A 15869-nucleotide genomic window follows, 5' to 3' on the forward strand; every position below is an offset into this window, starting at 1 on the left:
TCTTTTTGACCATCAGGTCCTTTGAATAGAGTCAAAGAGGACAGGACAGGACATGTCTTCAATCTGGAGAAAGCCAATTCACCGTGAGAGTGTGAGAGGTTTTTGCCCCTTTTGAATATGGCCTGCTGAGCTTGCTCTCTCTCTCATCTAACTGAAGAAAGGAGAGTAAACACCAGTCTATACTGGGACACATCTGATCACTGAAGGGAGGCTCTTGTGCACTAACTTCTCTCTCTGCCATTAGTTCACATTTTGCTGGAGAAGGGAGGTATGTGCTCTATTTGGACTGAGCACCCCATGTGGGTGAAGAGTCAGAATAATCCCTGGGAGCAGAAAGGGGCCACCCTGAATGAGAAGGGTGAAGAATACCCAATCTAGCCCAGACTGAGTAATTCACAGAGGGTCTTGAAGCACGACATTAGGAGTCAGCTGCATGGGACATTTCTGAGTAATAAATCACCACCACAATGTGTCTTGGCCACCAGACCTACTTCCCAGGGAAGGGAGATCCCCACTAAGGAAAGCCCAAGGGGAAAGGCCCCTGTTTAACTGTGAAGACAGATGGATGAATGGCTAGAGATGAGTCTTGAGGCCTCTCACCGTCCTTCTCCCAGGCTGTATCAGTGTCTGCCAGGTTGGTCTCTTTTCAAATAGTAGCTAGAGGTCCTGGACTGGCTTTTGTGCTGAACCAGGGCTGCTGCTACAGAGGGTTTCAGTGGCCTTTAGTCTATCTGCCCTAACCCTACTGTTCCCTGCATGGGAAAGGGCTGTCTGACACTTTTCCTGGCTTCTTTGTCAGTGGTGCTCTGTTTTTCCTTGGGAGAGGTAAGCCTAAAACAGTCCCTCTGGGGAGAAAGTGATATGGTGCAGAAGATGCAGAGGCCCCCTATGCACTCCACAGGGTGGAGGAAGAGAAGTGCAAGAGGAGAAAATCTTCCTTTAAACCTATTTCCTTGGCTGCCTGTCGGCCATGGTTCCTTCTTTTTAAGGAAGTAAGGTGGGGACAACCCACCAGAGTGCATCAGGAGATGGTGGCTTCACACAAAACAAGCCAGGATTGTTTATTCACCTGTGGGGCTTTTAGCCCTAAAAACAGCCAATTAGTTTGACCTGAGTTTGGAAAATCCAATCCAGAATCCTGAATACCCTAAACTCAGAAGCAGTTGGTCTGATTTCCACCTGCCTGTGAGCGTGGAGACAAGAAAAACTTAGAGGGCTCTACAAGAGGAGTGGCTTTTAATGACTAACAAGTGTCACTGTCTCTAAAGCTGCAAGCAGGCTGAGGATCCAATGCTAAGGCCTTACTGAAGAACATGGTACTAATAGTTTACTCACGTACAATTCCCTAGAACATTTAATGGTTTCATTTCACGGTGCTCTCTTCCAGATGAAAACAGCGGTATCTGCACTAATAAACTATTGTTTCCTTTCCAAAGAGCATTTTTTCCCCCCCAAGTAGAAGAAATCTGGTTAAGACAATTAAAAACACTTCCTTTGCCTGCCTCTAAGAAACTGTTCTCTCCAAGGAGCTAGTGAGGAAACAACAAACAGGAGCTGCATTTTATATTCATGCTTTTTGACTCTACGCAAACTGAATAAACGATTTTTTCACTTGCTTCTGACAAGGCGTCTAGCTCCTGTCATTTTCATTAGCACTACTTCTGGACATACGTCTGTTTCGTTACTGATTTCATCACCAAGGACAGCAACTACTCATTTATGCTCCGAATCTTGTTTCTGCAAAGACATTAGTCCTGTTGCCAATTTAAACCAACTACCTTCCAAAAGGTATCATTAAACCAGGAACGAACGCTTATTTACTAAGAATCTGGAAATGAAAGATCTCTTCAGTCATCCATCATTCAGCCAATGCAAGATTATTCCCTACTGTAGGTTACTAGCGTTCTGCCAGTCTTGCATTTAATGTGCCAAGAAATGGAGCTGCCACCACTTCCTCTGAGAGACTATTCAACTACATAATAAATCGAACTGTTGGGAAGTTTCTAAGTTCAGCCTAAATTTTCCTTTTCCTTAATTTTATCCCTGTCTCCTGATACCATAATACTAGCTTTGCTTTCCTAAGTAATTCCTCTCCTTCCTTAATATTTACAATTTGCAGATATTTGTGGGCTGCACAGGTCCTGTGCCTATTGGGGCACATTAGTCTCAATGTCTTCAGCAATATCAACCATTTTCTATAGGGCGCTAGTGTCTTATTCTGCAGCCAACTGAACATTCCATAGCAGCATGGAATGCAGACAACTATTCAAGAACATGAAGGTTGGGGGAAATCAAATATCATGCATACATTTACAGGTTTGTGTTCATTTCCTAAAAATGCACCTTCCCTGTTCATTCTCCCTATGTTTAACTTCTGCCCAATTTCTAATTTGCAGTGGAATTGAGTATTGGCGCAAACATAAAAAAAACAGAAGGTCTTCCCACAGCTTTGAAGATCACTATATTACCCTACCTTCTCAATGCTATGAAAGGGCTATGGCTCTGTTCTCCTTCCTGGCTGCTGCCATGCAAGATATGATGCTTGCTTATATTTATACAGAAGTGTGAGTAGGCCTAAAAAATTATTTCCTAAAAGCAAGCTTCAAATAGTCAAGCAAGACCCAGTAAAATATGAGTAAAGTGAAGTGAGACAATTCAAAAGCAAGCTGGAGATAAATTACGGCATAATCCCAGGTCATGTTGTAAACATGTTTTGGTCCTATCTGGTTTATACAAGTGTTTGAGTCAAAGTGTTAATATTTTGGAAAATGCTATCTAGATTGATAGCTATTGGTATGGTATTTACATAGATACTAATTAAGATTATGTTTAATGTTAAATAACCAATGAGAAATAAAATATTTAATTATGATAACAAAAATATAGATATGGTAAAAGGTGGATTCAACATTAATTAAGGGGCAATATTGTAATTAATTATAAAAAAGGGTAGCAGGCTAATTTTAGATTAGCCATGCCCATCCACTGTCAAGGTCCCTTAGAGAAAGGATTATACCCATTCTCCTCATTTAGGGACCGATCATCCCTAAATGCATCATTTCATCTCAGAATGTGAGTACCAGTGCAGCGTATGGTTAGTTTGTAATGCCTGTTTGCTTAACTATCTATTTTATAGTAAAAAGAGTTTTTAATTTTATTACTTACCGTGTCATTCACAGTCTTCCACTAAATTATCTGTAACCAGGGACTTAAGGGTGGGGAGGCAACAGGATATTATGCATTCCAGGAGCAAGGGCCAAAAAGATTGCATATTACACAATACATTTTACATTTTCTACTGGCAATAACTATTAAACTTCAATGGAGCTACACCAGCAGAGAATTTGGCTCCTAGCAGGTAGAAAGAAGCAGCAAGAGATTCCAAAACACTGAAAATTCTACTATGTGGCTCAAGGTTTTAATGAACCAGAATCTTTATAATCAAGTTATTTAAGCCTCTGATCACAGAAAATGTGTTTTCATTGTCAGCGAATATATACATCAGAGCACAATTCCACAAAGGCCAAAGTATCTGTTTAATGGACTTTCTTCCGTCTTTCAAATTAAATGGCCATGGAAGACATCAGACTACGACTCCTAATAAGTGAAGGACTGGAGGAACCATCTCTAGTACAGAAAAGGGTAGTTCACTCTGTTCTCATTTAATTTTTGTCCTCTCCGCTGGATTGCCAATTGGGATGCGGTCCATAGCTCACTATGAACCATACTGAGCCCCAACTACTCATTTCATATAGTCCACTAACCATCCTTCCATGATAAAAACCAATGTAGGGCAAATATGAGGTGATAAACTGGATGTGAAATGTCCCATTTACAATCCCCTGAGCCATTCAATCTCCTGGCTTTTATATTATACGTGTACCTCTTCATCATCATCCTCATCTTCAACATCCAGGATCCCTGAATCCTGTTCAGACATGGGGCTAGTGTTTTTCACCTCCAGATCTGAGCTTGCACAGACATCTTTCTTATATTTCTTTCCACCACCTATCCTGGGATGCTGAGATACAATATTATCCAGGTTTCTTTGCTGCTGGGCCTAGAACAAAAGCAGATTTAAAAGTTACTGATGACATTCAGTGATTTATTAGTTTGAATCAAAAGATGTAATTGTTCAGAAAATGCTACAAATTAGACAAAAACCAAAACAAAACCCTCCACAATTGATGGAACTGACAATTTATTTAACATATTTTCTAACCTAGATATTCCAAATAAGCAGAAGACTCATTTCAAAACCGCAGGTGATTATGTAATAATGCAAACAATATCATGACCGTTCACAAATCACAATTCCAAACCCATCATGCTGCCATATTGATCTATTTATAACACTGATGGAGAGATATTAGACCACAGGCCATGTGGTGACTGTCACAGGATAAATTAAAGGGCTGACTTAACTGTTGGATGTGTTCCTCTATTCATCCCATGTTAACAGAAAACCCTCCACATCTGGGCCCCAGAGATTCCTGAAAGCATTTTTGTGGTACCCCAGGATAATGTAATTGTGCACTGTTCATTTACACGATCTGTAAAGGTACTCAACCGAAATTCTCTCAGTGAGATAATAACCAGGATTCAGGACTGGAATGGATGACCCAGTAGAGATCCCTTTACAGGAAAATTGCTATATGGGTCTATGATCTTGATCTGTAGGCAGTATTACAACCAAAGGTTTGTTTCTAGGGAACAATGTTATGCCAGAAAAGCACACATCTACTAACCTGAAACTGGGTATGGATTTTCTTTTTATTAGTGAGCGTAATATCTGTGAGAGTCAGGCAAACTGCTTAGTCCCAAACACCAAAGTTGGAAGACGGTTTAAATTTGAAATTCAAAACTGAGATTATACATAGGTGTTACACTGTCCTATACACAACTGCAAAGCCTTGTTTAATCTGCCCCCCAAAAATGCTTGCCTTGCAGTAGAAGAGCTGATGCTATAGATGTGGACTGATATCTTGCTACAAGTAGAAGTATATCAAGTATTGCCTAAACATGTTAAACATGTTGAGATATACTGGATTCTCCAGAATGTCTTTCCAAAAAGCTTTCCCCCCCTCTTTAAAGTGCAGGTTTTCCCCCTTTCAGAAACAGATTCACCTCATATCTGCACTTACTCCCTGTGCTACCTTTAATTTCAACTGATACCTAAGTATTTAACTGCTTCTCTGAACCACTGAAAATCCCATTGGCAACACATCACGAATGGGTAAGAAGCAAACAGAGCACTCTTATTTATTCTGAGTAACTCAATACACTGAAACTTTGGAGACAGAGGACCACAGAACCAAGGTTTCAATTGCTAGCGACAGCAAGAGTGATATGCACTCTACATTAATGCAAGAGCCATTGGAAGGGAAAGGAGACATTTAGATTATTTTTGTTTCTGCAATGGGGGGGGGGGAGAACAGAAGGTTTCCAAAATCCAAATCTGAAGGCATATGCTTTAATGAATGCATTTTGTAAAAGAGTGCATGAATGTAAACTTTCTCCTGCACTGTTTCAACACCGAGCCTTGCAGCAGTGTGATACTGTGAGAAACAGGAAAGTGAACATGCTTAGAAACCAAAAGATTAATTTAATCTATTGCCATTGCCCAAACTGAAAGAAAAATTAGACAGCAAACAAACTATGTAAATAGTGAAAAATAAATTAGGGGTTTAATTTTTTTGCTTTTAAACATCTAAGGTGTCAATATCACAAGTAAGAAATTTGTTTTTAAAGTATGATTTTTATTTTGACAGCATCTCTTTAATGTCAGCTCCTTTTTAACACCTGGTTGTGCAGAAATTTGCCACAATCAGAAATAGGGTTATTTATCCATATTAGAGAGAGAAGGATTTTAAAGCCCATATAGTCACATGCTACATTACTTTATATTTGATGCACAAAATACACCTAGATCTGCTTTGTGTCACAAGACTGACATACTTTTATGATGTCCATATATGTAACACAATCTACTCATTCTTAATAGATAAATACAACCATTCAAATCAAAGAATTTAAAAAAAATAATCACCGTTGGCAATAAACATCATTGCGTAGGAAAGCAGAATGATGGAGTTTAATGCTAAATGCCTGGGAGCTACTTATTGTACTGTGCAGTAGCACAATCTTGACCTCTAGTGGTTGGAAAGCAGCAGAAAAAAATAATTAGGTTAAGCTTCAATGAGAAGAGAAAATAATGGCTGGGCTGAGATGAGCAACAAACAGCAGAGACACTATTCTAAAGAGACCTAAGACTGAGGCTCAATGACAGATTTTAGCAAGGCTGTCCCAGGCAAAAAGTCTGTTCATTAGCATTGCACAAGAGAAATCTTCCCGGTGGTTGTGACACTTCAAACATGATGAACAACTGGGAAACAGAGTGGCAAATTCTGCACCAGAGTCTCTAACTCCAGAAGCTCCACTCCATATAAACCTATTGCAACATCATATATCAAGGATTAGGACTCAAAAACGGAATAAGCTTTTGTTCTTTCCAGCGTTCAAGCGAGATAGATCCTGGACTCGTTTCTGCTCTCAGATATGCCGATTCAGGCCAAAGCAATTCATCTGAAGTGAACTTAGTTATAAAGTGAACATAATGTAAATGATACCAAATTCAAGCCTAAGTGTCTATGAAAATCTCCCAGGTGTATAGAATCATTTTTCCTCTTGCCCTTTTTAAAAAGAGTATAAGCAAAATGTTCTCCCAATACAAAGAAACATTAGTCTTTAAAAGATCCTAAAATGGGCGGTTCAAAGAAAAATTGTATAGGAAATAAAGTAGTGACATTGGTCATGGGAGAGAGGGAAAAATAACAAAGGAGTGAGCATGCTGGAGGTAAACGAGTTTGTACTTTCACCCTCTAAGCTTTAAAAGTATTCAATAAGTATTAGCATATGAAGCTGAAATATAGAACTAATGGCAAGAGAGGGCATATTACTCAAAATCTCTCTGAATAGAGATCATGTGACATTCCCTCCCACGGTACACCACTTGTAGGTGAATTTTATTTTTATTTGGACAGAGTGCAAGTATTGATTATTTTTGTTTCTGTGCAAAGCATATGTGTTAATTAGTGAATCCTAGACATGTCTGAACCAAAATCCCACAGCCAAACATTGTGTCTCTAACAAGAGCCGCCGAACACCACAGACCTGATTATTCCTAAACCTGGGAGTTCTGAATCCAGATCTGAACTCTAGCTTTCCACAAGTTCAGTTTGTTTGGGTTCGGCCTACTAGAGGAAAAGGAATTTCAGCAATGAATTTAAATCCAAACCCAACTCTGAGGTTTTTAATGTGGTTTTAGTTCAGGCCAATCTTTATTAAAGAGTATTTCTCCTTGTATTCTCTGTTGTACCACTGCAGATCCATGAAAGGCAGTTAGAGGGATTCCCATGAAGACTATGAGCATCTCGTCATGTAAGAAGGAGCTGTATGCTTTTATGAATTACACACAAGTCTCCGATAATAAAAAGAAAAAGCTATCCCGTGCTACATTAACTAACTCTTACGTCCTTCTCATGCACCAAGAAAACAAAACACCATCACATACAAAAGTCTGAGAACCACTGGTGTAATACACTGGTGACCTCTTTCACATAGCAAGCCTCTGAATGCGAACCCCCTTATAAATTAAAAACACTTTTTTGTATATTTAACACTATTATAATTGCTGGAGGCAAAGCAGGGTTTGGGGTGGAGGCTGACAGCTTGTGACTCCCATGCAATAACCTCATGACCCCTAAGGGATCCTTACCCCCAGTTTGAGACCCCCTGCATTACACCTAATGAAAGCAACACAGCCATAGCTGATCACTATGAAGTACATTCCCTGTATTGCTATAGCGATTGGTCTTGCTAAAACACTGATCTGATGCTATGTTAGCTTGCATTTCAGCTATGTTAAAGGCATTCTTACAGAAATGCTAAAATGAAGCTGAGAATTAGTTCACAATGCTCAGATCCTAAAAGAAACAGATTATCTTAAGTCTGTAATCTAGATGTTACACTCGAGCTCTATAAAGTACATGCCAGAAAAAAAAATTATTTGCTTTGTGTGTCTGTGGGGTTTTTTTTTATTTTGGCAAGACACAATTTGGACTGAAGTGACCTGTAAGTGAGAAATATCAAATTTTCTTCAACTTCTGCAAACTTGGGTGAAGTCACCAAGGTTTCAGTTTCACCTTGTGTGTGAGAAAACCAGGGAGAGGCCCAGAGGAAGCTGCTATGAAGGAGTGTGAGCTTAACTGCCAAAGAACTCTGCTGCTGCCCGCACCTTATACACACATGCACACGCGTGGGCACACACCCTTCCTGGGCTCTGGCAGGGAGAAAGCTGTACAATATGTTTGACATTGCACATAAAGGAAGAAAAATGACCTGCATCAGAGGCACATTTGGATTTTAATGTGCTGTTTCACCTAAAGGCATCTGTAGGGAGCCCAATGAAGAGGCACACGTTAGAAACCACATCAAAGCATAAGCGACACTCCAGCATGACCTCTGAAAATTGGCCTGGGGCCAAGGCGGGGAGGCCTTCAAAAAAAAAACCCTTACCTTTTGGTGTGGTTTACATGAAAGCAAGTGCGTTTTTCTATTATTCTGTAAAACTGCCTCTATTACACAGAACTATCAATCTCTGTACTCTCTGCTTAATGTGACAATAAAAGAGAGGGAAGTTAAGAAACAAATGTCTGTTCACAATGCACATTAAATTTAATAATCCCCGTAGTTTAAATCCCCTTTAAGCACAGTCATTTTCATCTGCTCGCAAGGCTAGTGCAGGGGCAGGCCAATTTCATTTGTGCTCACCAACAGCTGTGCAACTGACCTTGATCAGGCAAACCCCCATCCTTCTAAAAAGAGCACCTGTTGGGGGAGGTGGGAACTGGATGGCTCAGGTAACGGGATACAGAGCCTACCGCCCCTAGGTAGCAGGATCAAATCTAGGTCACTAATGACCTAAATGTGTTAACCATCAGATGGCTAGTCACTGGTCTATGGTCTGAAACAGGTTGGAGGGTTCTGTTCAGTTCCACAGTTGTCAAGTGTCCAGCTAACTAAAAAACACTCACACAATTGACACTAACAATCCTCCTTGTTGGTAGGTTGAGAGAGACCACAGATTGAAAAGACAAGGAAAATAAGCTATCTTCCCATTCTTAGTGCTTGTCTACACTGGGAAGCTATTGCCAAATAAGCTCGGGTGTGAATTTAAAGCACAAAACACTATTCCTCACTAAATCCCAAAATGGACACAATCATTCTGCACTGATTTCCTTTTCACAGCTTGGCTTAAATCACTTCCAAAGTGGTCAGCTATTCTGCAATTGCCATTCTTGGATACTTCTCCAAGTCCACAAATATTTACAGGTGACATCTCCCAGCCAGAGTAGAGCAGTGTCCGGTAGTGCTAAATTCTCAATGAAGCTGTAAAAGGAGAAGGATAGTTTCGCCCACCTCCCCCCAACACACACACATAAAGATCACCCTTAACTAACAGTTCATATACAAGTCTTCACATTCTGGAGTCCAGCCTTGTACTTTTAATTTCCAGATCAAACTCTCATGAAGAGTAAGACTGCAGGTAAGTGTAACTACCTGGGAGATTTACAACGAACCAATGGGTAGGGACATGTTACGTGCTAGGCCATGCATTCCTTTATTCTTTGCCTGACAAGGCCCTGGAACGTTTTCCTTTTCAAATATATCAGCAACTTTAGGAACTAACCATTTTAAACAGCAACACACATTTGTTTGTATTAATTTGCCGGCGCTGAGCGCAATGCATATGTCTCATCTTCACTCCCATTGCTTCCACCCATCAATGAAACTGACAATGTTTACTTAAAAATAAAGAATCTAATTAGCTCTTTCCTGAGAAGATAGTAGATATGGCCCAGCAAAGAATGATTTATTATTTAAACATGGTTGAAGTATTGTTGTGGTTAGCTTTAGTGGTTTTGATTAGTTACTGAACATTTGCTGCTGTGATTGTTTTATAGACTGCTCTAATGGACTGAGGTGTAGAACTTTAAAGAATCTCTCTAGGAATGGAATACATATTCCTTAAAACAATATTAATAAAGCAGACTTGCTACAGGGGAAGAAAAAAGAAAGTTAATAAAAAATGACAATGTGGCTGGCTCTCTGCCAAAGAACCATTTGAAAGTTATAAAATCACTCTCAGATCAGATCAAAGCGTGTATTATTACTGCAAGGTGTAAACTCAACACATCAACACAACTTCTGTTAAGTTTCAACCAAAATCCAGTCACTTGTCAGGACGCTAAGAGTTTTTGCTTATCTGCTTTCTCAGTGCTAACTGGTTATCATGGAGCGCAATTTGTCCAAAGTAAATCTGACAAAGTTCACCGTGAGTGCAGGAAATGGGGCCCAAGAACGTGATTTTTACTTGATGCTTGGTCTTAAGAAAAAGTTTGAAAACTCTAAATCTCTGAAGAGAGAACACTCTCCAATATTTCACTGTTAAAACCAAGAACAGAGTTTCCTGCAAGTTCCCACTCTCCTCTCCCCAGTAACGTGACCACCACACCCTCACCCACCCCCATTGCTGAAATCGAGATTGTGACACAGATTCAAGTATGGTGTAATAAATGTGCACTTTTCGTGTGATAATGTAGACTTACTGGATCAAGCATGAAACTGACAACCAGGAATTCTTGAGTTCTTTTCATAGCTCTGTTACTTACATCCTTCGCACCCTTGGGCAAGTGTTTTAACCTCGCTCTGTCTCATCTTACCCAGGTACAAAATATGGTTACTACTACATATATCCTCATAGGGTGTTAGAAGGATTAACTAGTTTAGGTTAGTCAGGGTTATGAACACTTAAAGCTCTTTATAACCACTGAATACTGCTAACCTGTTTTCTGGGACACCTACTATAGTACAGTAAGTGGAGAGAATGATTCTAATAAAGATTCACTCAACTACTAGCTATAGTCCACAGAGAATATAACCTATATATCCTATACTAAAATGATAAACTCTCAGCCAGGAGAAGCAATCAAGTACTATAGGTCAATATAGAATGGAACTTAAAGAAAAACAGGTTTTTAAAAATGAGTCCTCTCTCAAAGCAGCAATGAAGATTTATATCCACTGCTGATCTGATCCCAAGAATGAGCCACCTGAATGTGTGTATCAGAAGTAACCAGACTAATGTTATGTATTCCAGAAGGAATAGAGGAGCGGAGAATTAGAATTAGTTTTCTGCATAAATGAGCAGACCCAAAACAGCAGTGGATGCAATGCTTTATCAGGCTTCTCAGACATATGATTTAACAGGAATAGAATTTGGTTGCTCGAGAAAATATCTTGACAAATGTCAATATTCAGATCTTTGATTTTTTTTAAATCCCCAAACCTCTCATCGTTGCCCTATTACCCAAAGCAAAATAACAGAGTGCTCAGTCAAATAACTATGAATGTTAATCACTCACTAACAATTTCGAAGTTCATAATCAAAGATGTTTCTGAGCATAAACAGCTGATGAAGTCTCCTGCTCCCTGCAACAATGTTCACTCTGCAGTTGTTAGTACTGTCTTTTCATAGAACACAGAGCATGCAAAAATGCACAGTGTCTTTGCTGAGATTTAATTATGGCTCAAGGCATATGTGAACACATTTTTCCTGCACCTCAGTCCCAGTTAAATTCATCAGAAGGATCAATACATAAAAATAATAAGAGCAACTAGATAATCTCAGCAAAAAAATGGTAACCAGCTCAATTATTCCTTTCACATAAAAAAAGGTTAAGTTGTGCCAGAATAGGGGCATGGAACAGCTTCTGAATTAGGAGAGATTAATAAAACTGGGACTTTTCAGCTTGGAAAAGAGACGACTTAGGGGGGATATGAAAGAGGTCTATAAAATCATGACTGGTGTGGAGAAAGTAAATAATAAAGGTGTTTACTCCTCATAACACAAGATCTAGGGATCACCAAATGCAATTAAAAGGCAGCAGGTCTAAAACAAACAAAAGGAAGTATTTCTTCACACAACTCACAGTCAACCTGTGGAACTCTTTGCCAGAGGATGTTGTGAAGGTCAAAACTATAAAAAGGTTCAAAAAAGAACTAGATAAATTCCTGGAGGACAAGTCCGTCAATGGCTGTGAGCCAGGATGGGCAGGGATGGTGTTCCTACCTCTGTTTGCCAGAAGGTGGAAAACAGAATACTAGGCCAGATGGACCATTGGTCTGACCAATTATGGCCGTTTTTATGTTTTTACATAGATATGGAGAAGCAAGGATGGGTTAAGCGCTTTCTTCTCCATAAGGAGCTATCAATAGCCTTGTAAGTACTTCTGTGTTTGAATGTGCTCCTGATGGGACAAATGTAAAAGAACTGTTAAAAAGAAAAGCTCCAGACAGGAGGTCTGTTCTTCAGAGATTGAGGGCAAGAGAGTAAAATCTAAATTAAAAGGCTTAAACTCTCTCTTTAAAAGGCTACTGAGGAAACACACTGCCTCCCTTCCACAATCCTTAAGTCTTGCTGTGGTCTAAACACTCATATTACACAGTCACTACACCTAGACACTGAAACTTGGCAGCAGGCAGCCAAAGTATGACCAAGGCAATTTATTTCTCCAAAGTTAGTATTCGAAGAGAATCCCAAGTCTTGGAGCAGTGCTCCTGAGACTGAAATCCTTAAACCTCAACATTCAGAGCCTTTAGGCAGTTCCACTGGAAATGGTATGTGCTAGCCCACACTGGTAAGAATTACTCTTGCCTCAATCATCTTTCTTTAGGATTGTTAGTACAACTTATGGGTTTTCCATTAAAGTTACCACTATTTAGCAATTGTAAACTTTTGAAAGAACAACCATAAGATTTTGTTCAGAGTTACGAACAATCTACATTCCCAAAGTGTTCGTAACGCTGAGTTACTACTGTACTCTATGTAGATATCTCCACTTGCAAATTGGGTGTATGAAGGCACAGAGGTTGAGTGACTCATCCAAGGGCATAAAGCGAGTCTGTGACAAAGACAGATTTAGAACTCAGCAGTTCCTAGGTCTTTGCTCTGTGGTCATTTCGATAAACTACTCCAGCCCTCAAAAAATGTTTTGCTATTCAGTTAAGTTTTTCTCATATCTTGGCCACTACTGGTTTTGCTGGGTTTTTTTTTGTTTTGTTTTTTTTTTTAAGCTGCCTTTTCTCTGAGATCTTGAAAACTGCTATGCCTTCGAACACCCTCTGTGTGCCTTGTCTAGGACTTCACAGATAAGTTTCCTTTCAAGATCCTGTTTTTGTTTCCATTTGTCAGTCTGGGTTTTGTTCTTTCTTTAAAAAAAAAAAAAAGTCTGAGAAACTGGCTGAAGACAATATTTTGCATGCCTTTCTTGGACAGTCCCGATTATCCTGGAACAGAGAAAGATATGTCTGGATATGAGAACTATTCAAGGATGATGCCTTGAGAAGTAAAGTCATGCACAAAATGCATGAGATATTGTCTGGCCTTTCCCCACGGCAGTCTACAAGTTTGATAAGTGAGCACGGAAGTTCTGGGAGGGAGATGTTCTTCAGCAGAGTTAAGAAAAAGTTCCCACAGACTCTAGTTTTTGTGTCAGAGATCTTACGTGATGATCTGAGAACAGGTTCCATAGCTGGTTTTCAGATGCATCAAAGCAATCTGCAAGCTACTATGAAATTTAGCCAAAAGGATGGATGATGATCTCTTCTGGCCTCACACCATGAGAATTCAAAATTTTGCAGGATACATACTCAATAATGGCTCCTGGTATAACCTTGTTAATGCCTTTCCCTCACCTCTGCATTAGCAGTTCATCAGCTCCATGAATTGCCCAGCTGAGGCACTTTCCCAGTGTCAAGCCCATTAATAGCTCCTAATGCCCTATTTGCACTGAATCTTAAAATCATAGGACTGGAAGGGACCTTGAGAGGTCATCCATCCCAGTCTCCTGCACTCATGGCAGGACTAAGTATTATCTAGACCACCCCCGACAGGTGTTGGTCTAACCTGCTCTTAAAAATCTCCAATGATGGAGATTCCACAACCTCCCTAGGCAGTTTATTCCAGTGCTTAACCATCCTTGCTGCAATTTAAGCCCACTGCATCTTGTCCTATCCTCAGAGGTAAGGAGAATAATTTTTCTCCCTCCTCCTTCTAACAACCTTTTACAAGTACTTGAGAACTGTTATCATGTCCCTTCTAAGTCTGCATCTCAGACTGTTCATGCATATTTTCTTTGCTAATTGGACTCATTCTCAGTGCTTTTAGCCTCAAATCATATAATGTCAAACACAAGCTTCAGCTGTGTGTCAATCCACTTCTTCCTGTCTTCACATCAAAACTGGATGTCTTTCTGGAAGATAAATGTGAGCCAAACAAGTTACTGGAGGCTCAAGGGGTAACCAGGTGAAACAATGGCCTGTGTTATGCAGGAGGTCATACTCAATTATCTAATAGTCCCTTCTGGCCTTCAACTCTATGAATCTACGGAAGAGTTTTATAACTCAGATTTTGTATTATACTTATTTGAGGTGAAAAAAATATTGTATACAAAGGAGATGACAACCAGGGTAAAAATAAATCTCGCACTTCTCTTTAGGCATGACAAACTTTTGGTTACAATAACTATTCCCTAATTGCTACAATAGCCATAAATTGGAAAAAATGAATTAAAAATACAGAGGAAGAAAAATAATGAAGGAAATAAGGAGCAGGCTGACTACAAGGGATGTTTCTCCAAGCAGGCTGACTACAAAGGATGTTGAGTGGCCTATTATGTTTTTTCATTTAAAAAAAATTTCACGCAGAAGCAGCTATATGAAGCTATCTGAGAGCATTAAATTTTTGTTTGGCTCATTTCTTTTCACTTAAAGTCCACTAAGATTTTTAAATGAAAGGTAAAATATCCTGTTAGACACACCTATTTTCTAAGCAATCATTCTGAAAGTTTAAATAATTTGGCTTTCTGAGAAGAAATACTGGGAGGAAAAAATGGCAGAGCATTCGCAAAGATTACTGCATTACACAGCACAAACCCATGCTCTCTCCAAACTATCCAGTCATTTAAACTTTCAAAAAACAGTCTCTTCAAGAATGTATTTGTACACTCAACATTCTGGACAACTGTCTGCCATATCAAAGGATGTTTCCAAGAGAAACATTTTCCCTAAGTTTGTTATTGAGCATATCATTTGTACTTCAAATAGTAAGGTATTTTTTAATTATGCAACACTGTGAATACATGTGAATAACTCAAGATCTGAAATTAACTCAAACTGCCCTTGTAAATTAACTTCAAATTTATAATAATTTCTCCCCATTCAAAACTTTTAACACTTGTTGAAGAATTAACGGGAGCTATTCACGTTAAAAATACATGTACAGTTCACTGTCTATCCACAAGTTTCAATAATTCTCATTAAGAACTACACAATGTAAATGCCAGAGTTATTTACTGAACATGCCCTGCCCTCTACAGGCTAATCTGGAAACAGTATAGAGAATTATATTTAATTATTTCGACAATGCTATAGGTGTGCCTAGGTCTTCATAAATAAGACAACGTAATTCCTGTCCTGAAAAGTTAACTCTTTAACCCTGAAAAGATTTTAAAGGGCTGTTATATATCTGATTTATTTTCTTGTCTAGATAAGTAGTTACTTTCCTTTTCAAGTCACAAACATTTCAGTAAAATATTAGAACTTGTACCATCTATAATGTGACTGAAACCTTCTACCAAAACACCTCAACATGAAAAGTTTCTAGTCATCTGGATTGAAAGCCTGGCTCCATTGAAGTCAGTGGGAATTTTGCCATTAATTTCAATGGAGCCAGGATTTCACTCCCG

General features: G+C 39.2%; 1 protein-coding gene across 3 annotated transcripts in view; it reads right to left on the reverse strand.

Moving 5' to 3' along the window:
• EXOC6B (exocyst complex component 6B) overlaps window positions 1-15869 on the reverse strand; it is a 354725-nt gene that overhangs the window by 144367 nt on the left and 194489 nt on the right. For all 3 annotated transcript variants that reach the window (XM_030565624.1, XM_030565623.1, XM_030565622.1), the window contains exon 7: window positions 3884-4060. In XM_030565624.1, the coding sequence (XP_030421484.1) occupies window positions 3884-4060 (177 nt within the window). The remainder of the gene's footprint in view (window positions 1-3883; window positions 4061-15869) is intronic.

Source organism: Gopherus evgoodei, chromosome 5, assembly GCF_007399415.2.
Source record: "Gopherus evgoodei ecotype Sinaloan lineage chromosome 5, rGopEvg1_v1.p, whole genome shotgun sequence".
Taxonomy (NCBI): Eukaryota; Metazoa; Chordata; order Testudines; family Testudinidae; genus Gopherus; species Gopherus evgoodei.